This window comes from Meles meles, chromosome 6 (assembly GCF_922984935.1).
Source record: "Meles meles chromosome 6, mMelMel3.1 paternal haplotype, whole genome shotgun sequence".
NCBI classification, from domain to species: Eukaryota; Metazoa; Chordata; class Mammalia; order Carnivora; family Mustelidae; genus Meles; species Meles meles.
The window spans coordinates 146514347-146535557 of NC_060071.1; the positions used below are offsets into that span (position 1 = coordinate 146514347).

At 51.0% G+C, this 21211-nt stretch overlaps 1 protein-coding gene across 4 annotated transcripts in view; it reads left to right on the plus strand.

Annotated features, from left to right (window-relative positions):
* The window catches only part of EML1 (EMAP like 1), a 175572-nt gene extending 167069 nt beyond the window's left edge, over positions 1 to 8503 (plus strand). For all 4 annotated transcript variants that reach the window (XM_046007635.1, XM_046007636.1, XM_046007633.1 and 1 more), the window contains 5 exons: positions 3011 to 3108; positions 3213 to 3300; positions 4691 to 4786; positions 6164 to 6294; positions 6935 to 8503. In XM_046007635.1, the coding sequence (XP_045863591.1) occupies positions 3011 to 3108; positions 3213 to 3300; positions 4691 to 4786; positions 6164 to 6294; positions 6935 to 7060 (539 nt within the window). In that variant the 3' untranslated portion in view covers positions 7061 to 8503. The remainder of the gene's footprint in view (positions 1 to 3010; positions 3109 to 3212; positions 3301 to 4690; positions 4787 to 6163; positions 6295 to 6934) is intronic.
* Positions 8504 to 21211: the final 12708 nt, after the last annotated feature.

Here is a 21211-nt window from a genome sequence, read left to right on the forward strand (position 1 = left end):
TGTGAACCGAAGTATATTTGTTCTCTTTCCGTCTGTGATAGTTATCACAGGTGGAGCAGTTTACTCATCACGGGCCAGCGGAAGCCACTGTTTGTGTGTGTCAGTTTGGTGCCTGAGTCCTTCTGACAGTTTGGGTGCCAGGAATGTGCATGGCTGCTGGGTGGGCCCTTGCTTCTAGGCCTTGTCATTGGATGCTTGTGTTTTAGGAAATGCTGTTTTTCTGTGATAGGCAGGATATTCAGCTACATGAACACTCTCAGAATAGCAGTTTTGTCCTTGGAAACACTTAGCCAAGACCGAGATGCTACTACTCTGTAGGAGTCCTCTGTTTTAAAGGCTGAATGGTAGTCCTCTCTACGTCATGGCGGAGCTGTGTTCTTAATCTCCACTAGTATCAGTAGAGAAGGAGCACCCCTTCCAGATGTGTTTTCCTGGTGCCTGAGCAAAGTTCACACTTGCCACCCTAAACAGACAATCCACCCCCTCCCAGGCACCTTGGAACCTTTTCTCCAATGTTGAGAAGTTTACTCAGCTCAGAATACCTTTCATTCTTGATGTTTTACATAGTATCATAGTTTACTGTTAATTCTGGCAAATATTCTGCATTCTTCTATGCGTACTACGTGTTTGTCATCATTTTCTGGTTATTTGAATGTTCTTGAAATGCAAGAAGCCCTCGTCTGCACTCTCTTTCCTAGGAAGCCCTCAGATCTCTACCAGCTCCTGTGGACATGAGCGGAGTTCTTTGGGGAGTATATTTGCATTTCTTGTCAGTTATCCTCACGGCCATCCCCTGGAGAAGAGAGCCCAATGCGGGACTCAATCCCAGGACCCTGGAATCATGATCCAACCTGAAGGCAGCCGCTTAACCAACTGAGCCACCCAGGCGCCCCATGGAGCTTTTCTTCATTAACCAGGGGATCCTTTTCTCAAAGAGGCTTTTGTACACCATGTTCATGGCACTGTTATTCTATGAGAACTATTCTAAGTGGTAGAAGCAACCCCCGTGTCCATCACTAGATGGATGGAGAAGCAAAATGTGGTCTAGCCATTCAACAGAATAGTATTCAGCCTTGAAAAGGAAGGAAATTGTAACACAGGCTATAACAGGTGACTCTCGAGGATGTTACGCTGAGTGGAATAAGGCAGACACAAAAAGACAAATTGTATGATCCCACTTACAGGAGGTGCCTAGAATAGTCGAAACCCTGGAGCTGGAGCAGCTAAAATTATAACAGATGGTTCCATTATGAAAGAAAGTTAACAGATGATACGGTAGTTCTTACCTTGAGTCAGACTGCCTGCATTCAAATCCCAGCTTCCGTAAACCTGTGTGACCCTGGGGAAATTACTTTACCACTTGTGCCTGAGTTTTCTCTCCTGAAAAGTGGGCATAATATCTCCCTGTCTGTAGGGTTTATGAGGATGAATTACATGAATACAGGAAGAGCTTAGGATGGTACCTAGTGGACACTACATAAATGTGAACTGTTGTAATTTGCTAATAATTATCATTAGCCTTTAGTGTTTATCATCATCATTATTGTCAGGGCCCGGTCAGGTGGAGGACTCAAGGGTGGGTGGTTTCCCATGCAGCTCTCCGGTCTTCTCGGGAACCATCACCACAGATGGTCTCCCCCTCCAGGCCTCCGCTGTCCTTGGCCTGTTTACCCCTATTCCATCAGGATTCCCACCTGGGACAGGCTGACTTGGTCTTGCCAACACCCTTATTTTGACCTGGCCCAGGCTAGGGCTTCCTGAAACAACATTTCCTGGCAGTTGGTTTCCTATAGGACTCCCGACCTTGGAGAAGGAAAATCTGATGATAGTGATCGGGGGGAGAACCTTTCTTAATGACTTACAATGGCCAGTGACCTCCAGACCTTTCCACATGCTATCCAGGGAATCCTCTGAATTGCTATGGAACGGAACCGTTGCCACGCTCTGTGGATGGAGGCGCTGGTGCCTGGTGTGAGAAGGGATGCATTGCAGTTCCCCAGCCGGTGCGCAGAGACCCCGCACCGGGGTTCCATTCCAGGCCTCAGTGCCCACCCCACACGGTTCCTGTCTCCTTCCTTCTGCTTCCTGGCCTCAGGAAAGTCTGACCCTCTCTGGATTAGGCTCTCGGGCCTTGTTTCCTTCCCAGTATATCCTGCATTGCCCCTCTTTGCCTTCACACTTGGCAGCTCCTCTACCAGCTACAAAGGCGGGTTCTGCTTTTATGCTACATTGAGCTCCTTCCCTGTGTTTCCACACAAGCCCCGAAGCCCCATTCCTTGGGCTTTCCTGAGGCCAGAAACCCAGGCAAAAATGGTAACTGATGGCCTATTTGGAAGAGAGGGGGATAGAGCCTTCCAGACAGGGCAGGGAGGTGGGAGGGAGGACAGAGTGTGCAGAGATGAGGTAGGAGGGGCCTTCCAGGCAGGGCAGGGATAGAAGGGAAGACAGTGTGTGCAGAGGTGCAGTGGGAGAGGCCTTTCGGGCAGGGCAGGGTGGTGGGAGGGAGGAGGGTATGTGCAGAGGTCTGAGAACCCGAAGCTCAGTGAGGAGCGAGGTGGCCACATCCAGGAGGGTCTTGTCGCCCATCACCGAGGGAACGAGTGTTGGTCCTTCCCTGCGGGAGTGGCAGGGACGGAGCTGCTAAGGGGAGAGATCTGGTCAGGAATGGATTTCTTTTCTTTCTTTTTTTTTTTTTTAAGGATTTTATTTATTTGACAGATCACAAGTGGGCAGAGACGCATGCAGAGACAGCAGGGGCGGGGCAGGGGGGATCAATGCCGGGCTCAATCCCAGAACCCTGGGGTCATGACCAGACCTGAGCCACCCAGGCGCCCCCAGGAGTGAATTTCTAAAAGACAGCTTTGGAAATGGTATAGGACTCCCCGAAAAGCAAACTTTTCTCTTTAAGCCCCTGATTGGCTACTTTTTCCTAGATCTGTGATGTCACTAGCATTCCTTCTTGTCATTGAGAAGTGTTTGTATTTAAAATAAACATCGCGTATTTCTGCAGACGGGGCCTTCTTAGCCATCGGCTCGCACGACAACAGCATCTACATCTACGGGGTCAGCGACAACGGCAGGAAGTACACGCGCGTTGGCAAGTGCTCGGTAGGCGCTCTTGTCATTTTCGCGGGGATGTGTGCGGTCGCCGCGTGTCTGTCATGCCAGGCATTGACAAGACACACGAAATGCATCCCGCTCTTCCCTCCCAGGGTCATTCCAGCTTCATTACCCACCTGGACTGGTCTGTGAACTCACAATTCCTCGTGTCGAATTCTGGAGACTATGAAATCCTTTACTGTGAGTACACCCCAGGGCCTGTCTGGGTTGGGGTCACATAGAACATTCACTTGGAGACCAAAACGGGGTCTCCTGCAAAACCCCTCTTCCCGTACTGCCTCGGCCTGGGCCGTCACTTCCAGGCCTCCGTTTCCTTTTCTATAACACAGGGGAGTTGGGAAGGGCCACCTCTAAGATCCTTCCCACCACTGAGATCCTTGGGGGCCCAGGGTAGTGTGGGCCCCTCTGGAGCAGAAGATGCTGGGCTCCAAGGAGAGGGATGCCAGATCCTGGAGGGAGACGCCCGAGGCGGGCAAGTGGGGCAGGAAAGAGTGGGTTGTGAAGGCGTCATCCCAAGCAGGCAGGCGCAGTGAGGTCTCTCCTGCTGGGGGGACAGCAGCCCCTGGGGCCCCTCCTTCTCTCCCCACGCCTCCTGGCAGTGTCTGTGTCCAGGCAGGACCTGAGGACACTGGGGATGATAAGGCCGGCACTTCCGGAGCACAGGCCACACCCCACGCACTGGCTCCTCACACGTGTGCCCAGCACCTGCCGTGTGCCGAGCTCTGGGCTAAGCACGGGGATCGTGGGGCAAGAGGAGGGCCTCGTTGCAGCCTGCAGGATGGTACTGAAAAGTTTATATACATTTTCTCTCATGATCCGTAGCTCTCCAGGCTTATCCCTTTTATAGACAGGAAATCTGGGCTCAGACGCGAGGCCGCGGCATCAAGTGCCAGTGCGCAGGGCGGCAGCCGTCCACTTGCTGGGGAGCCCGGACAGGTGGAGCTGCCGGCTTGGAGGAAGGAGGGAAACAGCACGTGCCGGGTGGTACCTGGTCTTCCCTCCCTGCCCTGTCCAAGGTGCCGCCTGACACAGGGCAGAAGCAGGGGGACAGACTTCAGAAATAGGCCATGGGTCTAGAAACTTCTCAGACATGGTCTCATACGCTATGAGTGAGAACTCATTTGGGGAACAAACAAATCACCTGGGTATGACTGGTTTCCAAAAGCTGCCACTCCTAACCCTGGGCTGAAGGGGTGTGTGTGTGTGTGTGTTGGGGGACAGCTGGGGGGCCTGACATGACAGCCGGTGGCAGCTGTTCGAGGGCTGTGTGGGGGAGTGGGGGAGGCAGACACTGAGCAGTTGGAGGCCAAGGTACCCGCAGATGGTCAAAGAAGCCAAGCTGCCCAAAACAGCCCCAAAGAGGGAAATGGATGGGAGGTGGTGCCCGGAGGCCCAGAGCTTGGGCACAATTACAGCCAAGAGCCCAGCTCCCACGGGGCTGGGAAGCGGAAGGGGTACCACTCCGCAGGGCTCTGTCACTGGCAGGACAGGGCTCTAAGGGCCAGCTTTGTCAGGGGAGGTGGGGGGCCTTTGGCTCAGACGTCACCAGGCTTGGATCTGCTCGTTCCAGGGGTTCCCTCTGCTTGTAAGCAAGTCGTAAGTGTGGAAACTACGAGAGACATTGAGTGGGCTACTTACACCTGCACTTTGGGGTTCCATGTCTTTGGTAAGTGTTCTGAAGCTTTCATTCTGTTCAAAATCACGTGTATCCACTTTTAGAATATTTCTCTAATAGTTACGAGCTCCCTCGGTCACCGCTTTTGTCCCGCTGCCCCGTTGCCACGTGAACCCTACGAGGACGTGCTCCCTGCTGCTCCCAGGGGAAGAGCCAGGCGACAACCAGAGAGAGCTTTAACCCTTATTGTATGAAATGAGTCCTGAGACAATATTCCAGAATCTTCTAAGAGGCTGTGCCAGACTTCCTAGAAAGATAGGCCAGATGGCACTCAATCTATTTATCATTTGTTAGTTATATTTTTTTTTCAGTTCTTTAAATTTTTCACTTCCTGTAAAGTTGAGATCGGAATATATTTATAAGTGGTGTAAAATAAACTACCATAGTGTAGCAGAATAAAAAAGAAAAGACAATATTTATAATCTCTTTATGTAAGACCGTAAGTCAGGAAGGTGGTCAGAACTTCACAAATCTCTAGAGCTGGCATTTATCATTTTCTGGCATAAATGCTCGGAACTCCTGGCTTCACTCGAGATCGGCCAGTCGGGAAATGGATACACAGTCAGCTGTCTCAGATGCAAAGTTATGGGGACTGAAAGGGTCTCCCAGAGCAATGATCAGCAGACACTGCCCCCCACCCAGCCAGGCTCCAGACCCATGGCAGGCAGACACCACACCTGCCGGATGCCGCCCGAGCAGCCACAGAGGGCAGATACCAAGAAATACCGAGGGCGCCTGGTGGCTCAGTCCGTTGAGCATCTGCTGACTCTTGATTTCAGCTCAGGTCATGATCTCAGGGTGGTGGGATCGAGCCCCCCAAGTCCCCCTCCTTGGGCTCCACGTTCAGCGAGGACTCTGCTTGCTCCTCTCCCTCTGCTCCCCCCTCCCACTATACACACATACACTCTCTCATAAATAAAGAGAATCTAAAAAAAAAAAAAAAAGCTGAAAGGCACATACAGGGTTAAACAGTCCTTTGGAGAGACTCACATAGAGTTCCCTCCAAAAAACCCAAAAGTTAGGAAACTGTAGGCTGAGGACTGGTCAGCTCCCCCCGGATGCTTTGGGAATAAAGGAAAGGCATTGTGTCCCAAGCCAGTGTTTCTGGCACGCTCTGTGCTGTGGAGGCCAGAAGGAAGGGGCCCCCGAGAGTCGTGGGAGCCCAGAGAGCCTGCCATGGGCTCTCGCCTGGGACCAGTGATCTGGGAGCTGCTGCGGCGGAGATGATCACGGGCAGGCTGGGAGCTGGCCCCGGCTTCGAGAGCCAGGGACTCCGGGCGATCTGATCTCCATGACAGCTCAGTGGCGGGCCCTGCGCAGCATGCCCCGGTGTCTCTGGACTTCAGGGCTCTGTGGCCTTCATTTCAGGAGTGTGGCCAGAGGGCTCTGACGGAACCGACATCAACGCCGTGTGTCGGGCCCATGAGAGGAAGCTGCTGTCCACCGGCGACGACTTCGGCAAAGTGCACCTGTTCTCTTATCCTTGCTCACAGTTCAGGGTATGGTCTTCCCCCCCGGACCCTGCCCTCGGGGCGCGTGCGTCGTGGCCCCACCTGGTGGTCTGGTGATTGACTAGAAAGGCCGCCTGCATGAACCTGCCAGTCTCACGTGCAGACACGACCGTCGTCCCACTGTCCTGGAGCTCTTCTGGGCCTCCCCACTGTTCTCTGGGGAGAACCCCACCCACAGAGCCCTTCGAGCTGGCTTGTCCACTTCTGTGGCTTCTTTCGTGGGCCTTATATCCTCCACCAGCCTCTCTCTGCTTCAGCCCTGCTGAGCGGAGCCAACACCGGTGCCTAGATCACCCTGCCCGTCCTTCCCAGACCTGACGCCCTTCGCCTTCCCCTCAACCCAGGGCACCTGGTTGGTCCCTCCCTCCTGGGCGGTCCCAGGCCTCGTACAGCACTCGGGCCCTGAACGCGTCCCCTGCCCGTCTCTGTCCCCCCACCAGGCCAGACTCTTGGGCTGTAGGGAGGGCCTCTCTGCCATTTGTTGGCCCGGCCCGACTGCACCTGTGCACGAAGCAGGTGCACGTGTGAGAGCTGCTGCGGGAGGGAAGAATGAGTGTAGAATTCCAGGACTTTTCAACTCTGCACAGGACACTCTGCGTTAAGCTCTTTCTCTGTCATTCTTCCCCAGGCTCCGAGCCACGTATACAGTGGGCACAGCAGCCACGTCACCAACGTCGATTTTCTCTGTGGCGACAGCCACCTCATCTCCACGGGCGGCAAGGACACGAGCATCATGCAGTGGCGGGTCATTTAGTCCAGCAAGAAGCACGGGGAGCAGAGCAGGGGCAGGCACTCGTGCTGGGCTCCACCACTGTGATTTCTGTTCTGTCTGAGAAGTTCTGACAAACCTCAGGAAAACCACCCCCTCTACCGGTTACCTTAGCTTAGCGAATCAGGGAGCGTCACACCAGAGCAGCGGTTCACGGTTCTCCTGGTTGTACAGTATATAAGACAGTGCACATTTCATGTTAAAAAAACATGCCAGGGTTTACATTTTGGTGACATCAACAGAAGCGACTGGTATATCCTTCATAACTTTTCTACGAACCCTTCAAAAATGGTCACAGAAATGCCTTTTAAAATATTGTACATAAGCTTTACTCTCTCCCCACCTAGCTCGCTAAGTCAAATATTTATGATGATAATGAGGTACTGAATTGGGATCGCTATTGATTAACTGGTCCTAAGGGGATAAAGCGATGGAGAAGAGTGAGGAGGACTGAGCTGCACAGCTGAATCGGGAAACACAAATGTGCTTTATTTGGTTACATTCTCCGAGGGTTCCTTCCGTCCTCCCTCCGGGAGGCTGGCGACAAAAGGGTTGCAATCTTCTTGCGTTAAGCAGATTGTACTCCAGGTTAACTTCCGCACTTCAGCCGGGTACGCAGGCACCGTAGAGTCTCAGTGACACTGTCCGCCTACCCCAGCGCAGGCCCCGCCTCACGCCCTTCTGTCCCGCGCTCACTTGCCCGGAGGAGCGGTGGAGACATCCAAGCCACCTTCTTCCGTCTACGAGTCGGCATGATCTGGTATTGTATAGGACTGTAGAAATTCATCCTAAAGACGTAAGGCTAGGCTTTACTATTTTATGCTTATGGACATTGTATATTTGTATTCTAAGACCAAGTAGACCAAGTCAAAGCAGTATCTCTGAAGTGTACAATAAACCTGCGGCGGGGAGAAGTCTGGAAGGTTCCACCGGGTGCCAAGGGCAGCTTCTTTTCCTGTCTTGTGCGTGGATGGCTCTCTACACTACAAAAATAAGATTGCACTCGGACGAGTCAAACAGAGGTGGCGTTCGTTTGTCAAGAAGGCCTTATCCATTTTGATTGTGTGACAGATTGAAATTTATTGTTTACATTGGGGAATGTATCTCAGATTTTAAAAAATAGAAGAGTAATAAACACTTGAAAACAAACACTAAGATTTCTACTTGTTCTAGGCAAGTAAATGAATGGAATTACCCGAACTCCACGGCGCCGGCTGTCCAGAGTGCCTGACTAAGCACACCTGGAGACGTGTTTGTCCCATCTCCAGCCTGCGGCGCAAGTGCGGGCCACCAGTAGAGACGTGTATTAAAGATGAATCTGTTTGTATGTATCCTTATCAAATATATTCTATAATGAAATTAAAGCTGAAAAGGATTTCTTATTGACCTATAATCATGAAAATATATAAATTAAAATATTTAAAATTAGACATGATTCACACTATATTCTGTTTCATAGACATATTTTGTTGTTGTTGTTCTCACCTGGGTCACTTGCCAATGGAACTTTAGCTTGCATACAGTGCGTAAGCATTCATCAGATTTGAGGACTATAAAGAATTCCGCTTAGGGGCGCCTGAGTGACAGAGTGGGTTGGGCATCCAACTCTTGGTCTCTGTTTGGGTCGTGGTCTTGGGGCCGTGGGACTGGGCCCCACATTGGTCTCTGCGTACACTCAGTGCGGTCTGCTTGGGAGTCTCTCTCTCCCTGTGTGCCTCCTGCTCATGCTTTCTCTCTCTCTCTCAAATAAATAAATCTTTAAAGAAAAAAAAAAAGGAATTCAGCTGAAGGATGTCTGCCTGGCTCAGTTGGAGGAGCATGCAACCCTTGATCCCAGGGCTATAAGTTCGAGACCCATGTTGGGGTTAGAGTTTCTAAAACAAATCTAAAAACTTTAAAAAAAAATTTCAGTTTAATTACCATGCCTAGGTGTTATTTTACTTGGCTATGTAATACTGGCAAAAACAATTACCTTTACATTAATAATTAGGGGAATCACCAGATCTAGGAAGGGGAATGGGACCCATTATTGATCTTACAAGATCTACTTTTATTTCTTTTTTTTTAAAGATTTTATTTATTTATTTGACACACAGAGATCACAAGTACGCAGGGAGAGAGAGAGGAGGAAGCAGGCTCCCTGCTAAGCGGAGAGCCTGATGCGGGACTTGATCCCAGGACCCTGAGATCATGACCTGAGCCAAAGGCAGAGGCTTTAACCCACTGAGCCACCCAGGCGCCCCTCTACTTTTATTTCTATATAATTCCACCCTTTTCCAGGTTCATAAAGGAAAAAGGATATTTATATAAACCATTACTGTTCATATTTGTCCATATTTTATTTATTTACTTATTTTGGGGGGTGGGAGAGGGAAAAGGAGAGAGAGAACCTCAAGCAGGCACCACACCCAGCACAGGGCCCGTGGCGGGGCTCAACCTCACGACTCTGAGATAACGACCTTCCGAGATCCAAGACTCCGCTAGGACAAGAGGCCCGGAAGCAGGGGCGGCTTCCAGGCCTCTTCCTCCCAGTGGCCCGAGGCCCTGTCAGCTTAGCTGGGCTATGAAGAGTGACAGCCGAGGGGCTGTTGCCCTAATCTCCGTGAGGCGCTGACAGCGTGGACCAGGCTGCAAGCGGAGGCTGCGAGAAGAAGGGCTGGTCGGAGGGAAGTTTCGGGGGGGAGGTGTGCCAGCAGGTGAAGGACCGCCTATGGGCGGCAGGTGCGGTTCGGGCCCCTCCCCGTTCTGTGGTCTGATGGCCGTGCCATTGGCCATGATGCAGAGCACTGCGAGTCCGAAGGTGGATGACGCCCGGGACAGGGTAAAGCGAGGGGAGGGGCCTCCGTGACATCCAAGTGCAAGTGCAGACGTAGGCATTTGGCTGGCAGGCTCAGGACAGGAGTCCAGCAGCAGGTGCCACGGTGCCACAGAAGAGCGCCACGTCTGACCCTGGGGTGTGGCCGAGATTGCGGGAAGCTGGTCCAGCCGGGTGAGGAAGGGGCCTCTGCCCTGCCAGGGGTGCTCAGAGTCCCAGGGCACCCAGAGGAGCATCCGCTGCCTGCAAGGAGAGGGCTCGCTCCAGAGCCCACACACGCATCTTCCCCACCCTCCACCTTTTTTTTTTTTTTTTTAAGAGACAGTGCAGGGGGCAGGTGCAGAGAAGAGGGAGAGAGAGAATCTGAACCAGACGCCACACCCAGTGTGGAGCCTGACACGGGGCTCGATCGCACCACCCTGAGATCATGACCCACGAGCTGAAATCAAGAGTCAGATGCTCGGAGCGCCTGGGTGGCTCAGTGGTTTAAGCCGCTGCCTTCGGTTCGGGTCATGATCTCAGGGTCCTGGGATCGAGTCCCGCATCGGGCTCTCTGCTCGGCAGGGAGCCTGCTTCCCTCTCACTCTCTCTGCCTGCCTCTCTGCCTACTTGTGATCTCTCTCTGTCAAATAAATAAATAAAATCTTAAAAAAAAAAAAAGAGTCAGATGCTCAACCAACTGAGCCACCCAGGCGCCCCTAACCCCCCAAATTTTTGAATGACTACTTCCACTGCCCAGAAGTGACACGCTGCACCCATTAACTATGTTTTCTGTCCTCTGGGAACAGACTACCATCATGTGATCTCTGAGGCTTCTAGAAGACCCCATAGAAGAAGCAACGTTTGAGCTCCTCTGGCCTCCTTAAAGGAGGTCTAACTGCACAACCGGGAGGCAGCAGTTTGGTGAAAATGACAAGAAACGTACTGATTCACTGTGGTTTTGCTATATGTATATATATAAAACTTTATGGGAAATTTTGAACATACACTGAAGTAGAGCCTCTCACCAAGCTTCAAAAATTATGCACATTCAGAGAATCTTGTTTCCTCTGTCTCCCCTAATCTGGACGACAGAGAGGACTGGGATGTTTTCAAAGCAAGTCCAAGTCATCATGTCATGCCCCCGTAAATGCCTAGGTCTGCAGCTCCCACAACAATTTATTTCAGGAACCACCATAACACCATCACCACTGACCGGCGACAGTGAGTCCTTATGGTCTGAAACCCAGTCCACGTTCTGGTGTCTCCAGTGGTCAGACCAGCCATGTCTCCACACCAAGCACCACGCAGGGATGCCACCCAAGCAGGCAAAGCACAGGGTGCAGAGCCCACCTCGAAGCCTCGCGCAGGGGGTCAAGCACCCGTGTGCTGCTGAGCTCAGGACGCTTCTCCAGAGCCCACTCTGAACCCCAGCTCACTGCTGCTTTGCGCCCTGCCCCTCCCCACACCCTGCCTCTGGTCCCTGGGGAAGCCCCCCTTCTGGGTCACCCAACCTGGATTCTTCCCACCTTGGCTGGCCGCTGAGAGGGAGACCAGACACGGGGGCCGGCTCCAAAACCTTCTTTCCCCTTTGAGGGCCAAGCCTTGTTCCCAGGGAGCCGGGCCTTCCAGAGGGTCCCCGCTGCTCCAGCTCGGCTCCTCCACTCCCGTGCTGGAACCTGGGAGGGCTGGTGGCGGGGAGGGTGGCCTAGGTACGTACCTGCTCTCTTTGGATACGTGAGCACCCTTCACTCAGGAAGCACCCTTCACACAGATTTGTCTGAGTTCAGGATGTGGACGAATCAGCAACAAATATGGCTGTCTGGGTTTAGAGCAAAGTAAGGGCTGCAGCGCCTGCCAGATGAGCACGGCAAAGGTAACCCTCCCCGCTGGATTGGACCCTAATCCCCTCCCCGGGCTCCGCGGGCTGCAAGGCGCGCCACCTTGTGGCGGAAGGCAGCGCCCGCTTCTCTTCCTCAGGTGGAGCGATGCTCCGGGTTCTGACCTGGTACGCCAGGAGTGTGGGGCCAAAGACAGGAAAATGCTTCCACGACTCCCTCGGACTTCCACTCGTGGGATGGGGCAAGCGATTCAAGCGACTGTCCTCAGGGAGCTTTCGAGGTTCTTGGGGAGCCCCAACATTGCAGACAGTCTCACCCTGAGTCCCCCTACACTGGATAAGGGTGTTCTATGAGGGGCCTCTCGCGCCACCCCCACCCCCAGCAGGCCTTGATCCCCGGGGGGTCGTTCCCCAGTCCTCTTTTGGTGGGAGCCTCCCCTCCACTCCAGGAGGCCCTGAGGGCAGAATACAGGCTCTCTACCTCGGTCAGAGGAAACCTCTGTGCCCCCCATCCCCCGTCCCTGAGACTGGCGGGAAGGAGGCTCCTTCCCCCCCCCCCCCCCCCACACACAGCCTTCTCTGCACATCTGGCTGAGAGCCCCCTCCTGCCTTCCGATTTCCAGCCATCAACTCACCAATCCCACGGGCCACCCGCCAAGCTCTCCCTTCCCTCTTGGGAGGAGGGGGGCTGGAATCAACAGCTCAACTTTGCCCCAAAGAAATCCCCCTTACAGAGACTTTTTTAAAATTCTACTGCCCGACACTTTTGTACCCCTAACATGGATGAGGGAGGCTCAGAGGTCTCTTGGGAACATCGTTGGTAAGTTCCGCCCCGGCCCAGCAGCACCTTCAGACGGTCACTTCCGTTGGATCTTGGCTCCTGGACTGACATGTCAGTTCAACAGCTGGTGACACAAGCTGCTGCCGTCAGGGTTCCTGCACTTTCCTTGGGCACCTGAGCCAGAGTTCGGCATCGCTGCCTGGGAGGGGGACCGCTGGTTTTCTAGGGCACGCACCTGCTCGCTTCTCAAGATTCTGCCCAGTCTCCACCCCGGGCACCAGCGGAATGCCTGCTACCAGGCCACAAGGCTGCACAGCGGCTCTGAAAGGTAGCATCACTCGCCCCCCTCCCTTTGATGATGAAGAGGCAGAGGGCTAGAAAGAGGAGCTTACCCCCGGCTGCTTCGGTGACAGTCCCAGGTTCTCCCAAGCTGTGTCCCCCGCCCCCACCAGTGTTCTCAGACCGATGCTGGGCTCCTGTAGGCTCTCCGAATGACTTCGGGATGACATACTATATATGGTGTGTCGTAGGTAGAGACTCGGGAGCAGATCGCCTCTGTAGCACACTGGAAATTCTGTAACCAAGAGGCCTGTTGATCCTGACATTTCCCATACTCATGCACTGGGCACTTCGGCTCCCACGACGCTGATTATTGGCCAGGATCGATGTTCCATGGCATACCATCTTGGGAAACACTGTGGGAGAAGGTTAGTCATGCAGAAGCTTAATATAACAGAGAAGTGAAAGGGAACCCAGATGCCCAACAATTCTCCACTTCTGCCTCTCCCCCCCACCCCCATTCCCGATAGGAAGGAATTCAAGGCCAGATTCAGAAGGGCGACAAGGCACAGGGGTGCTTTTCTGTTATTCTGGAGTTCCTGGCCGGTTTATCTCGCTCTGTGCACCTCGCTCGAGAGCACTCAGCCTCCCTGACGTATACTGTCACAGCGGGAAACCGTCAGGGTCCGACAAAGAACATCCAGGGCATTGGAACAAGCCCCCAGGACAAGGGAGGATCTTGTTCTTTTTTTTTTTTTAAGATTTTTTTTAAGATTTTATTTATTTATTTGCCAGGGAGAGAGAGCACAAGCAGGGAGAGCGAGCAGCAGGCAGAGGGAGAAGCAGACTCTCCATGGAGCAGAGAGCGCAACATGGGACTCGATCCCAGGACCCAAGATCATGACCTGGAACGAAGGCAGACGCTTAACCGACTGAGCCACCTAGGTGTCCGTAAGATTTTATTCTTATTTATTTGACAGAGAGAGAGAGAGCACACCGGCAGCGGGAGAAGCAGGCTCCCCGAGGAGCAGGGAGCCCAGCGTGGGGCTCAATCCCAGGAGGAGTCAGGGGTGATGCAGGATACTTGAGCCTGAGCAGTCAGTAAAGTGGCCTCTGAGCAGAGATTTAAGTGGTAGAGTGAGGACCCAAGCCTGTGGCCGTCTGGGGGAGGCTGTCTGCAAGGCAGAGTCCCTGGGAGCACACCGTGAGGAAAGAAACAATGTTTTGTTCAGCAAGACCCTTTCTCTGTAGACACAGAAACCAGAGCCCTTGTTAAACAGCGACTTGCCCAAGGTCACTGTGACCTTGGCAGGGACAGAGCCTCACTGCTCTAGCTTGTTTCCTTTTATAAAATAAAGTTTAGGGGCACCTGGGTGGCCCAGTCAGCTAAGCCTCCGCCTTCAGCTCAGGTCATGATCTCGGGGTCCTGGGATAGAGCCCCCATCGGGCTCCTTGTTTGGTGGGAAGCCTGCTTCTCCCCCTCCCCCTTAGCTTGTGTACGCGCGCCCTCTCTCTCTGTCAAATAAATAAAATCTTTAAAAAGCAAATACTTAAATGAAGTTTACTGTATTTTTAAATGCTAAGATGTATTATAGCGAATTCAAGACACCCTGCCATGTCCCACCACCTGGAAGCAGCGCTGCTAGGTTCTTAGCGCGTCTCCTTCCCGTAGTTTCGCTCTGCGGACATTTCCGGATGTTTCCAAAGCTGACGTAGTGCGTAGATGCTGCTCTATGTTGCTTTTTTCTTGCACCTTTGTAAGCATTTCCCAGTGTCATTACAGACTTGTTATAAATATTCCCATCGGTGGTGTGACCGGCTGCTGTGACCGTCCGGTCCTCCCACACTGATGACGGTGACAAGACGAGAGAATCAAGGCCACCTTGATTGAAGGCCTTTGTCCCCGGTGCTGCAGACTGCCAGGGCCGCCCTCCCGTGGGCCACCCCATCGGCTAGCGAGGTTTGCCACTCTCCAACGAGGATAAGGCTCAGATCCACATCTCTACGTCCAGTTCCTTAGCTTCACGCACCTGTCCATCGGCTCAGCCACAAGGGCCGCGATCTCACGCCCCAGACCCAATTCACCCACTTCCTTCCCCAAACCCTGGACTCCCAGATCCCAGTAGCCCAAGCCAGCAATGCATGCATCCATCCAGATGCCTCTCTCCGCCTCACTGCCCAGATCAGCCGCACCATGTCCAACAGCATCACTTAACTCGTGCCGGTCACAGCTGGGTACACCTCATACACGGGGACCCTGCAATACACCCAACAACCCTGCCACAGGGATCCTCCTTCCACAATGAGGAAAACAGAGAGGTTGGTTAGCTTGCTGAGGGCTACACAGCAAGTAAGTTGGGATTTGAACCCAGGCAGTCCGGTTTCAGAGCTCATACCCAACCACTGCACCACTCTGCCTGTCCCTCCAGGAGCCGTCCCCCATGTGCCCACCTCCTCCCACCAGCACTGCTTTCCCCGAGCTGGTGGCATCACCGCCCTCCCCGCCCTACGCCCCCCCCCCCCCCCACCGCCTGCAGCCACACCAGCCCTACCCCACAGGGCAGTTGGGCTGAGTTTTCTAAAGGCATCACTCTCTCGCTTAAAATCCTTCAAGGGCTCTTAGGAAAAAGCACCCCACATGGCAAACAGGGCCTGTTCCCTGCTTCCCCCATTCTTCTGCAACGCCCCCTCCCTCTGCTCTCACGGCTAAGCTTTTCTCTGTCCGCACACGCAGTGCGTCTGCCCAAAAGCTCTTCCTCCCATTTTTCCAACCACAGTAACTTTCATAACACAGTTCACGAGACACTTCCTCCAGGAAGCCTGTCCGGAGTGCCCCATCTGGGTTCTGATCCCACCCATGGATCTTCCCCTTGTCACACTGAGTTGTAGGTGGAGTCTACTGCCTGTACCCTTTCCGTGGTGAGCTCCCCGAGGCATGAACACTCAGTATCACGTACCCTGGTCTTTCCTAGCGCACAGTGTGGCATGGACAGGTTACCAGCCAGAGCCAGGCGGAGGCATAAATGGACGGGGCCATGGGCGGCCACGGGGAGCATTTGGACTCGGATTAGATTCCTAAACCTTTGCCCTTAAGCCCGAGTGTCTTTTCCTGCTTCCAGTGGTTTACTATTGCAAACGACACTGCGGAGAACAGCGTGTCCATGGAGCCTTTCTTTTTAGTTAGACTTGCTTCTTCAGGGCAAAATCCCAGAAGTGCAATTACTGAATTTGAGAGCAAAAACATCTTTATGACCCCTGATAGGTTTTGCAGAAGTGAATTCCAAAATTATGGTAGCAATTTGGGAGTCTTTCTTTTTTAGCAAACGAATCCTCCCTCCATTTCTAAATGTCTTCCTGGCACAAGCCGCACAAAGCTATTTTTACCTAAAAGCTGTAAAGCTCGTCCTTCTGAGAGGAGAAAGCCGGGCGTGTGTGCGGAAACCCGCTGCCTGCCTCGCCGCCCAGCAGCCCCTGCGCGCTAGCCTAGTTCTTGGTCATTTGGGAAAGGCAAGTTTAAATTATGTTCCAAAGGAAGTGGTGGTTTTTTAAAGAAGAAAAACACACACACATGCACACACACACACACACTCATACCTATCTCGACTGAATAATGAACATCTTTACAATTCTAAGAGGACAGACGGTTAAGCAAGCGGTGCTGGGAAAGGATCAGGACTGAAAGCAGCCCCAGGGGTTGGGGCCGTCACCTGCTTTTCAAACTTCGGACAGCAACAGCTTTATTAGGACGAAACCTTACAGGAAAATCCACTGTATGGCGTGGATGAGAATGTCCCTGCTTTGGCAGAAGCAGTCAGAGAGCGGAAGTGACCAGAAACACTCATCCTATGGCCAAACCCTCCACCTGGTCCACCCCCTAAACACGCCACCCACCTCTCCTTTCCTCCCCATCCCGCCCTCACCACCTCCAACTGCCACATGGGTCTCCCAAGTCCACTGTCCACGCCCAGCAAGGGCCACACAGCGAGCGGTGGCAGAGCCGAGTCCTCCCGCCCCGCGCCTAGCCCCCTCCCTGGTGACTCTCCACCTGCTGTCTTGCTGACAGCCAGCTCAGCGGCCATTCCCAATCGCAGGGCAGAACGTCCTCGTCCTCGGAGGAGGTCCCAGAGACGGCTCGGCTCGCATCTCCCAGCACTCGCCATCCCCGTGCCCCAAACACCAGCATTCCCCCCGATTTGTTTCTCAGGAAAATCATCCATTTCATGTAGATCCTCAAATTTATTGAAGTAAAACCACAGCGATATTCTCTTGTAATTATTTTCTTACCCAGTGTTATATTAATGTCAGGTCTGCAACACAATGACCCTACAGTTATAGACACTGCAAAACAACGCAGTTATTTTATTCTTGCTCGCCCTGTGATTATAAATCCCTTCTCACGCCTAGTGCCCCGTACCTTTGTTTTCCTGTCTTTTATTCTTAGCTTTTGCCTGTTTTCCATTTCCTTTCCTCTTGAAGAAGTGGGTTTTACTTTAATTTCTCGGGATTCATGTTTCTAATTCGTTATTTTCAACTTTCATCTTGATAAGTTCCCCCTCGTAATTTTTTTATTTATCTTGTCATGTTTTAAGCAGTATGTCTACCCTCCGTTGTGTAGTAAAAATGTATAAGGTATGCTTTTGCTGTATCCCGTAAGTGTTGCTTTGACGTTTTCTCGTTTTCATTAATTTCTTATTAATTTATAGTTTTCGTACTGATTTCTTCTTTCAGCTTAATGTTATCTCGAAGAGTATTTTTACATTTCTCAGCTAAAGTTTTATTGTTTTTTTTTATGGTAATTTGGGGTGTCCCTGAACTCCACTGAAATTTCCAAATTCCAAGGTCAATAAGAAACCCCCTTCAGCTTCTGGGAGAAAAAAAACAGGTTGCCTGTGTGTGAAATGCCCACACCCACGCCACCCTGAAATGTCCAGTTCTGACCTCTGGAACCCATGAATATGTAGGTTCCACGCCCAAGGGGGAATTAAGGTTGCAGGTAGAACTAAGGTTGCTAATCGACTGGCTTTAAAACAGGGAGAGTACTACAGATTACCCAGGTGTGCCCAATATAATTGCAAGGGTCTGTAACTAGAGCAGAGGGAGGGAAAAGAGGAGGTAAGGGAGATGGGAGGGCAGAGCCAGAAAGCTCTGACCCAGACTTGATTTGTACTTGATGCTGGCTTTGCAGATGGCCCTTCCTGAGGGACCATGAGCCAAGGAATGCAGGAAGCCTCCAGAAGCTGGGAAAGGCAGAACAGACTCTCCCCACCCCCCATTCCCAAGCACAGCTCCACGAATACCTGAATTTCAGCCCAGTGAGACCCGCATCAGACTTCCAACCCCTCGATCTGTAAGAGAATACATGTGTTTTTTGAAGCCAGCAAGCTTTGGTCATCTGTATGGCAGGGGCCGGAAACTAATACATGGTGTAAAGAGAGACTCGGGCTGGTTATCTGGGTTCTTACCTGCAATTTGAAACTAGAATTTTGCAGATCCCTGAGAAAAGGGAACTGCGGGCCTGAAATCCTTTCTGGTTGAGGGCCTCATCTGCGCGGGAGAGAAAAACAGGCATTTCTACCAGACTGTGTCTAAATGTGTGTCATTCTACACTAATCCTCCCAAACACCTGGTGAGCTTTTTCCGAACAGCTTTGTTGAGATGTAATTCACATCCCATGCAATTCACCCACTTAAGGAATGCTATTCAGTGGTTCTTAGTATATCCGCCAAGCTGGGCAACCATCTCCACTATGTAATTTTAGAATATCTTCAGCACCCCCAGAAGAAACTCCACAGTCCTTGGCAGGGTATTCATTTTCTGCGGCTGCCAAAGCAAAACATCCCGGGCCAGGGCGGGGACAGGGAGGTGAGGGGCAAGGGGTCATGGGGCCTCAAACAACAGACATTTATCTCCTCACAGGTCTGGGGGCTGGAAGTCCAAGAGCCAGGGCCAACAAAGCTGGTTTTTTCCAGAGGCCACTCCCCACGGCGTACAGATGGCCACTTTCTTGAGATGCTTTCACATGGCCTTTTCTCTATTCCTGGCGTCTCTCTGGGGGGAGCCTAATCTCCCCTCATTATTAGGACATCAGTCAGATTGGCCCACACTAAAGGCCTCGTTTTAACTTACTTACCTCTTTATAGTTCCTATCTCCAAATGCATTCTGAGGTGCTGGAGGTAGGGTTTCAACATATGAATTTGGGGGGAAACACAGGCCAGTTTGTAACAGGTAGTAATTCCCTGGATCCACCCTGCTCCCTTTGCCCCACAACTGCTGATTACTTCTGCCTCTGCAGAGTCCCCTTTTCTAGACATTTCCTATGAATTGACTCATAGAATATGTGGCCTTCTGTGGCTGGTTTCACTCAGCATCGTATTTGCAAGGTTCATGGATACTGTAGCATAAACCAGTACCGTACATTTTCCTCTTGCCAAATAATATTCCGTTGTATGGATAGACCCCGTTTTGTTTACCTGCTCACCAGTTGATGGACAGCTGGACTGTTTCCGCTTTGGGGTTATTGTGAACAATGCTGCTACGAGCATTGGTGTACAAGCTATTTTGCAGACATAGGTTTTCAGTTCTCTGGGGCACGTACCTAGGTGTAGACTCATTGATTATGTTGTAGCTCGGCGTCGAATAGTTGAAGAAGGGCTAATCTGTTTTCCCAAGTGGTTGCACCATTTTACAGTCCACTAGAATGTATGAGGGTTCCAATTTCTCTACCTGCCAACCCTACTTATTCTCCTTTCTTATTATTTTTTTTATTTATAGCCATCTTATTGGCTGTAAAGCAATATCTCATTGCAGTTTCTATTTGCATTTCCCTGATAGTCATGATATTGAGCATCTTTTCATATGCTTATTGGCCACTTGTAGATCTTTGAATGTAGCTGCTCAGATCCTTTGCCCCCTTGTTACTTGGCTTATTGGTATTTATATTATGGGGTTGGAAGCGTTCATTATGTACCCTAGATACAGACCTTCTTCAGGTCAGATACGATTTACAAATATTTTCTCCCTTTCTGTGGGTTGTCTTTTCACTTCGATGGTATTATCTGCAGCAGAAGTTTTTAATACTGATGGAATTCAATGTATCTGTTTCTTCTTCGGTTGTTTCTTTTTTGTTGTTGTTTGTGTTTTTGGTGTCATAGCTAGGAAAACTTAGCCGAACCCAAGGTTAGAAAGGTTTTTGGTTTTTTTTTTAAAGATTTTATTTATTTATTTGACAGAGATCACAAGTAGGCAGAGAGGCAGGCAGAGAGAGAGGGGGAAGCAGGCTCCCCGCTAAGCAGAGAGCCCAATGCCAGGCTGGATCCCAGGATGCTGGAATCATGACCTGAGCTGAAGGCAGAGGCTTTAACCCACTGAACTGCCCAGGCGCCCCAAGGTTAGAAAGATTTACACAGCTGTTTTCTTCTAAGGGTTTTATAGTTTGGGCTCTTCCATTTAGGTCTATGAACCATTTTAAGGTAATTGTTGCATATGATGTGAAGTACTAAACTTCCTTCTTTCGCCTGGGGATTTCTAGTTGTTTCAGCATCATTTATTGAAGATTCCTCTTTCTTCCACTGAATTTTCTTGACCCCCTTGTTAAAAATCAACTGCACATCAACGTAAGGGTTTATCTCTGGACTCTTTATTCCATCAATCAATCTGTATCTATACCTAACTCTCTGCGAGCCAGTACTGTACTTGACTACTATAGCTTTGCTGTAAATTTTGAACTCAGGTAATATGAATCTTCCAACTGTGTTCTCCTTCAAGACTGTCTTAGTCATTCTAGATCTTTTGCATTTCCAAATGAGTCTTTGAATCATGTTGCTAATTTCTGGGAAAAAAATAAAGGGGGCGATTTTGACAGGGATTGCACTGCATCTGTAAGTCAATGTGGGGAGTACTGCCATCTGTACAATACCACGTCTTCCAATCCATGAACATGGGATGTCTTTCCATTTATTTAGGTCTACTTTAATTTCTTTCAGTGACATTTTGTAGTTTCCAGTGTATGTCTTGCACTTCTTTTATCAAGTTTATCCCTAAATATTTTATTTTTTCAATGTTTCAAAGTAGAATTTTTTTCTTAATTTCATTTTCAAATTGTTCATGGCAAGTATATAGAAATACAGTCGATTTTTTGGATATTGATCTTGCATCCTGCAACCTTACTGAACTTAGTTGTTGGTTTTATTAATTTTTTAATGGATTCCTTAAGATTTGCTATACACAAGATCATGTCATCTGCCATCTTTCTTTTCAATGGAATGCCTTTCCACCCCCTTCTTGCCTAATTACCTCCAGGACAGTATTGAAAAGCCGTGGGAAGAGAAGATAACCTTGTGTTGTTCCTGGTCTTAGAAAAAAGCATTCATTCTTCTGATGAGCTCTTTTGACTTAAAAACTCTATTTTGTCCTCAATTGTGACTTCTCTTCCTGCCATTCCT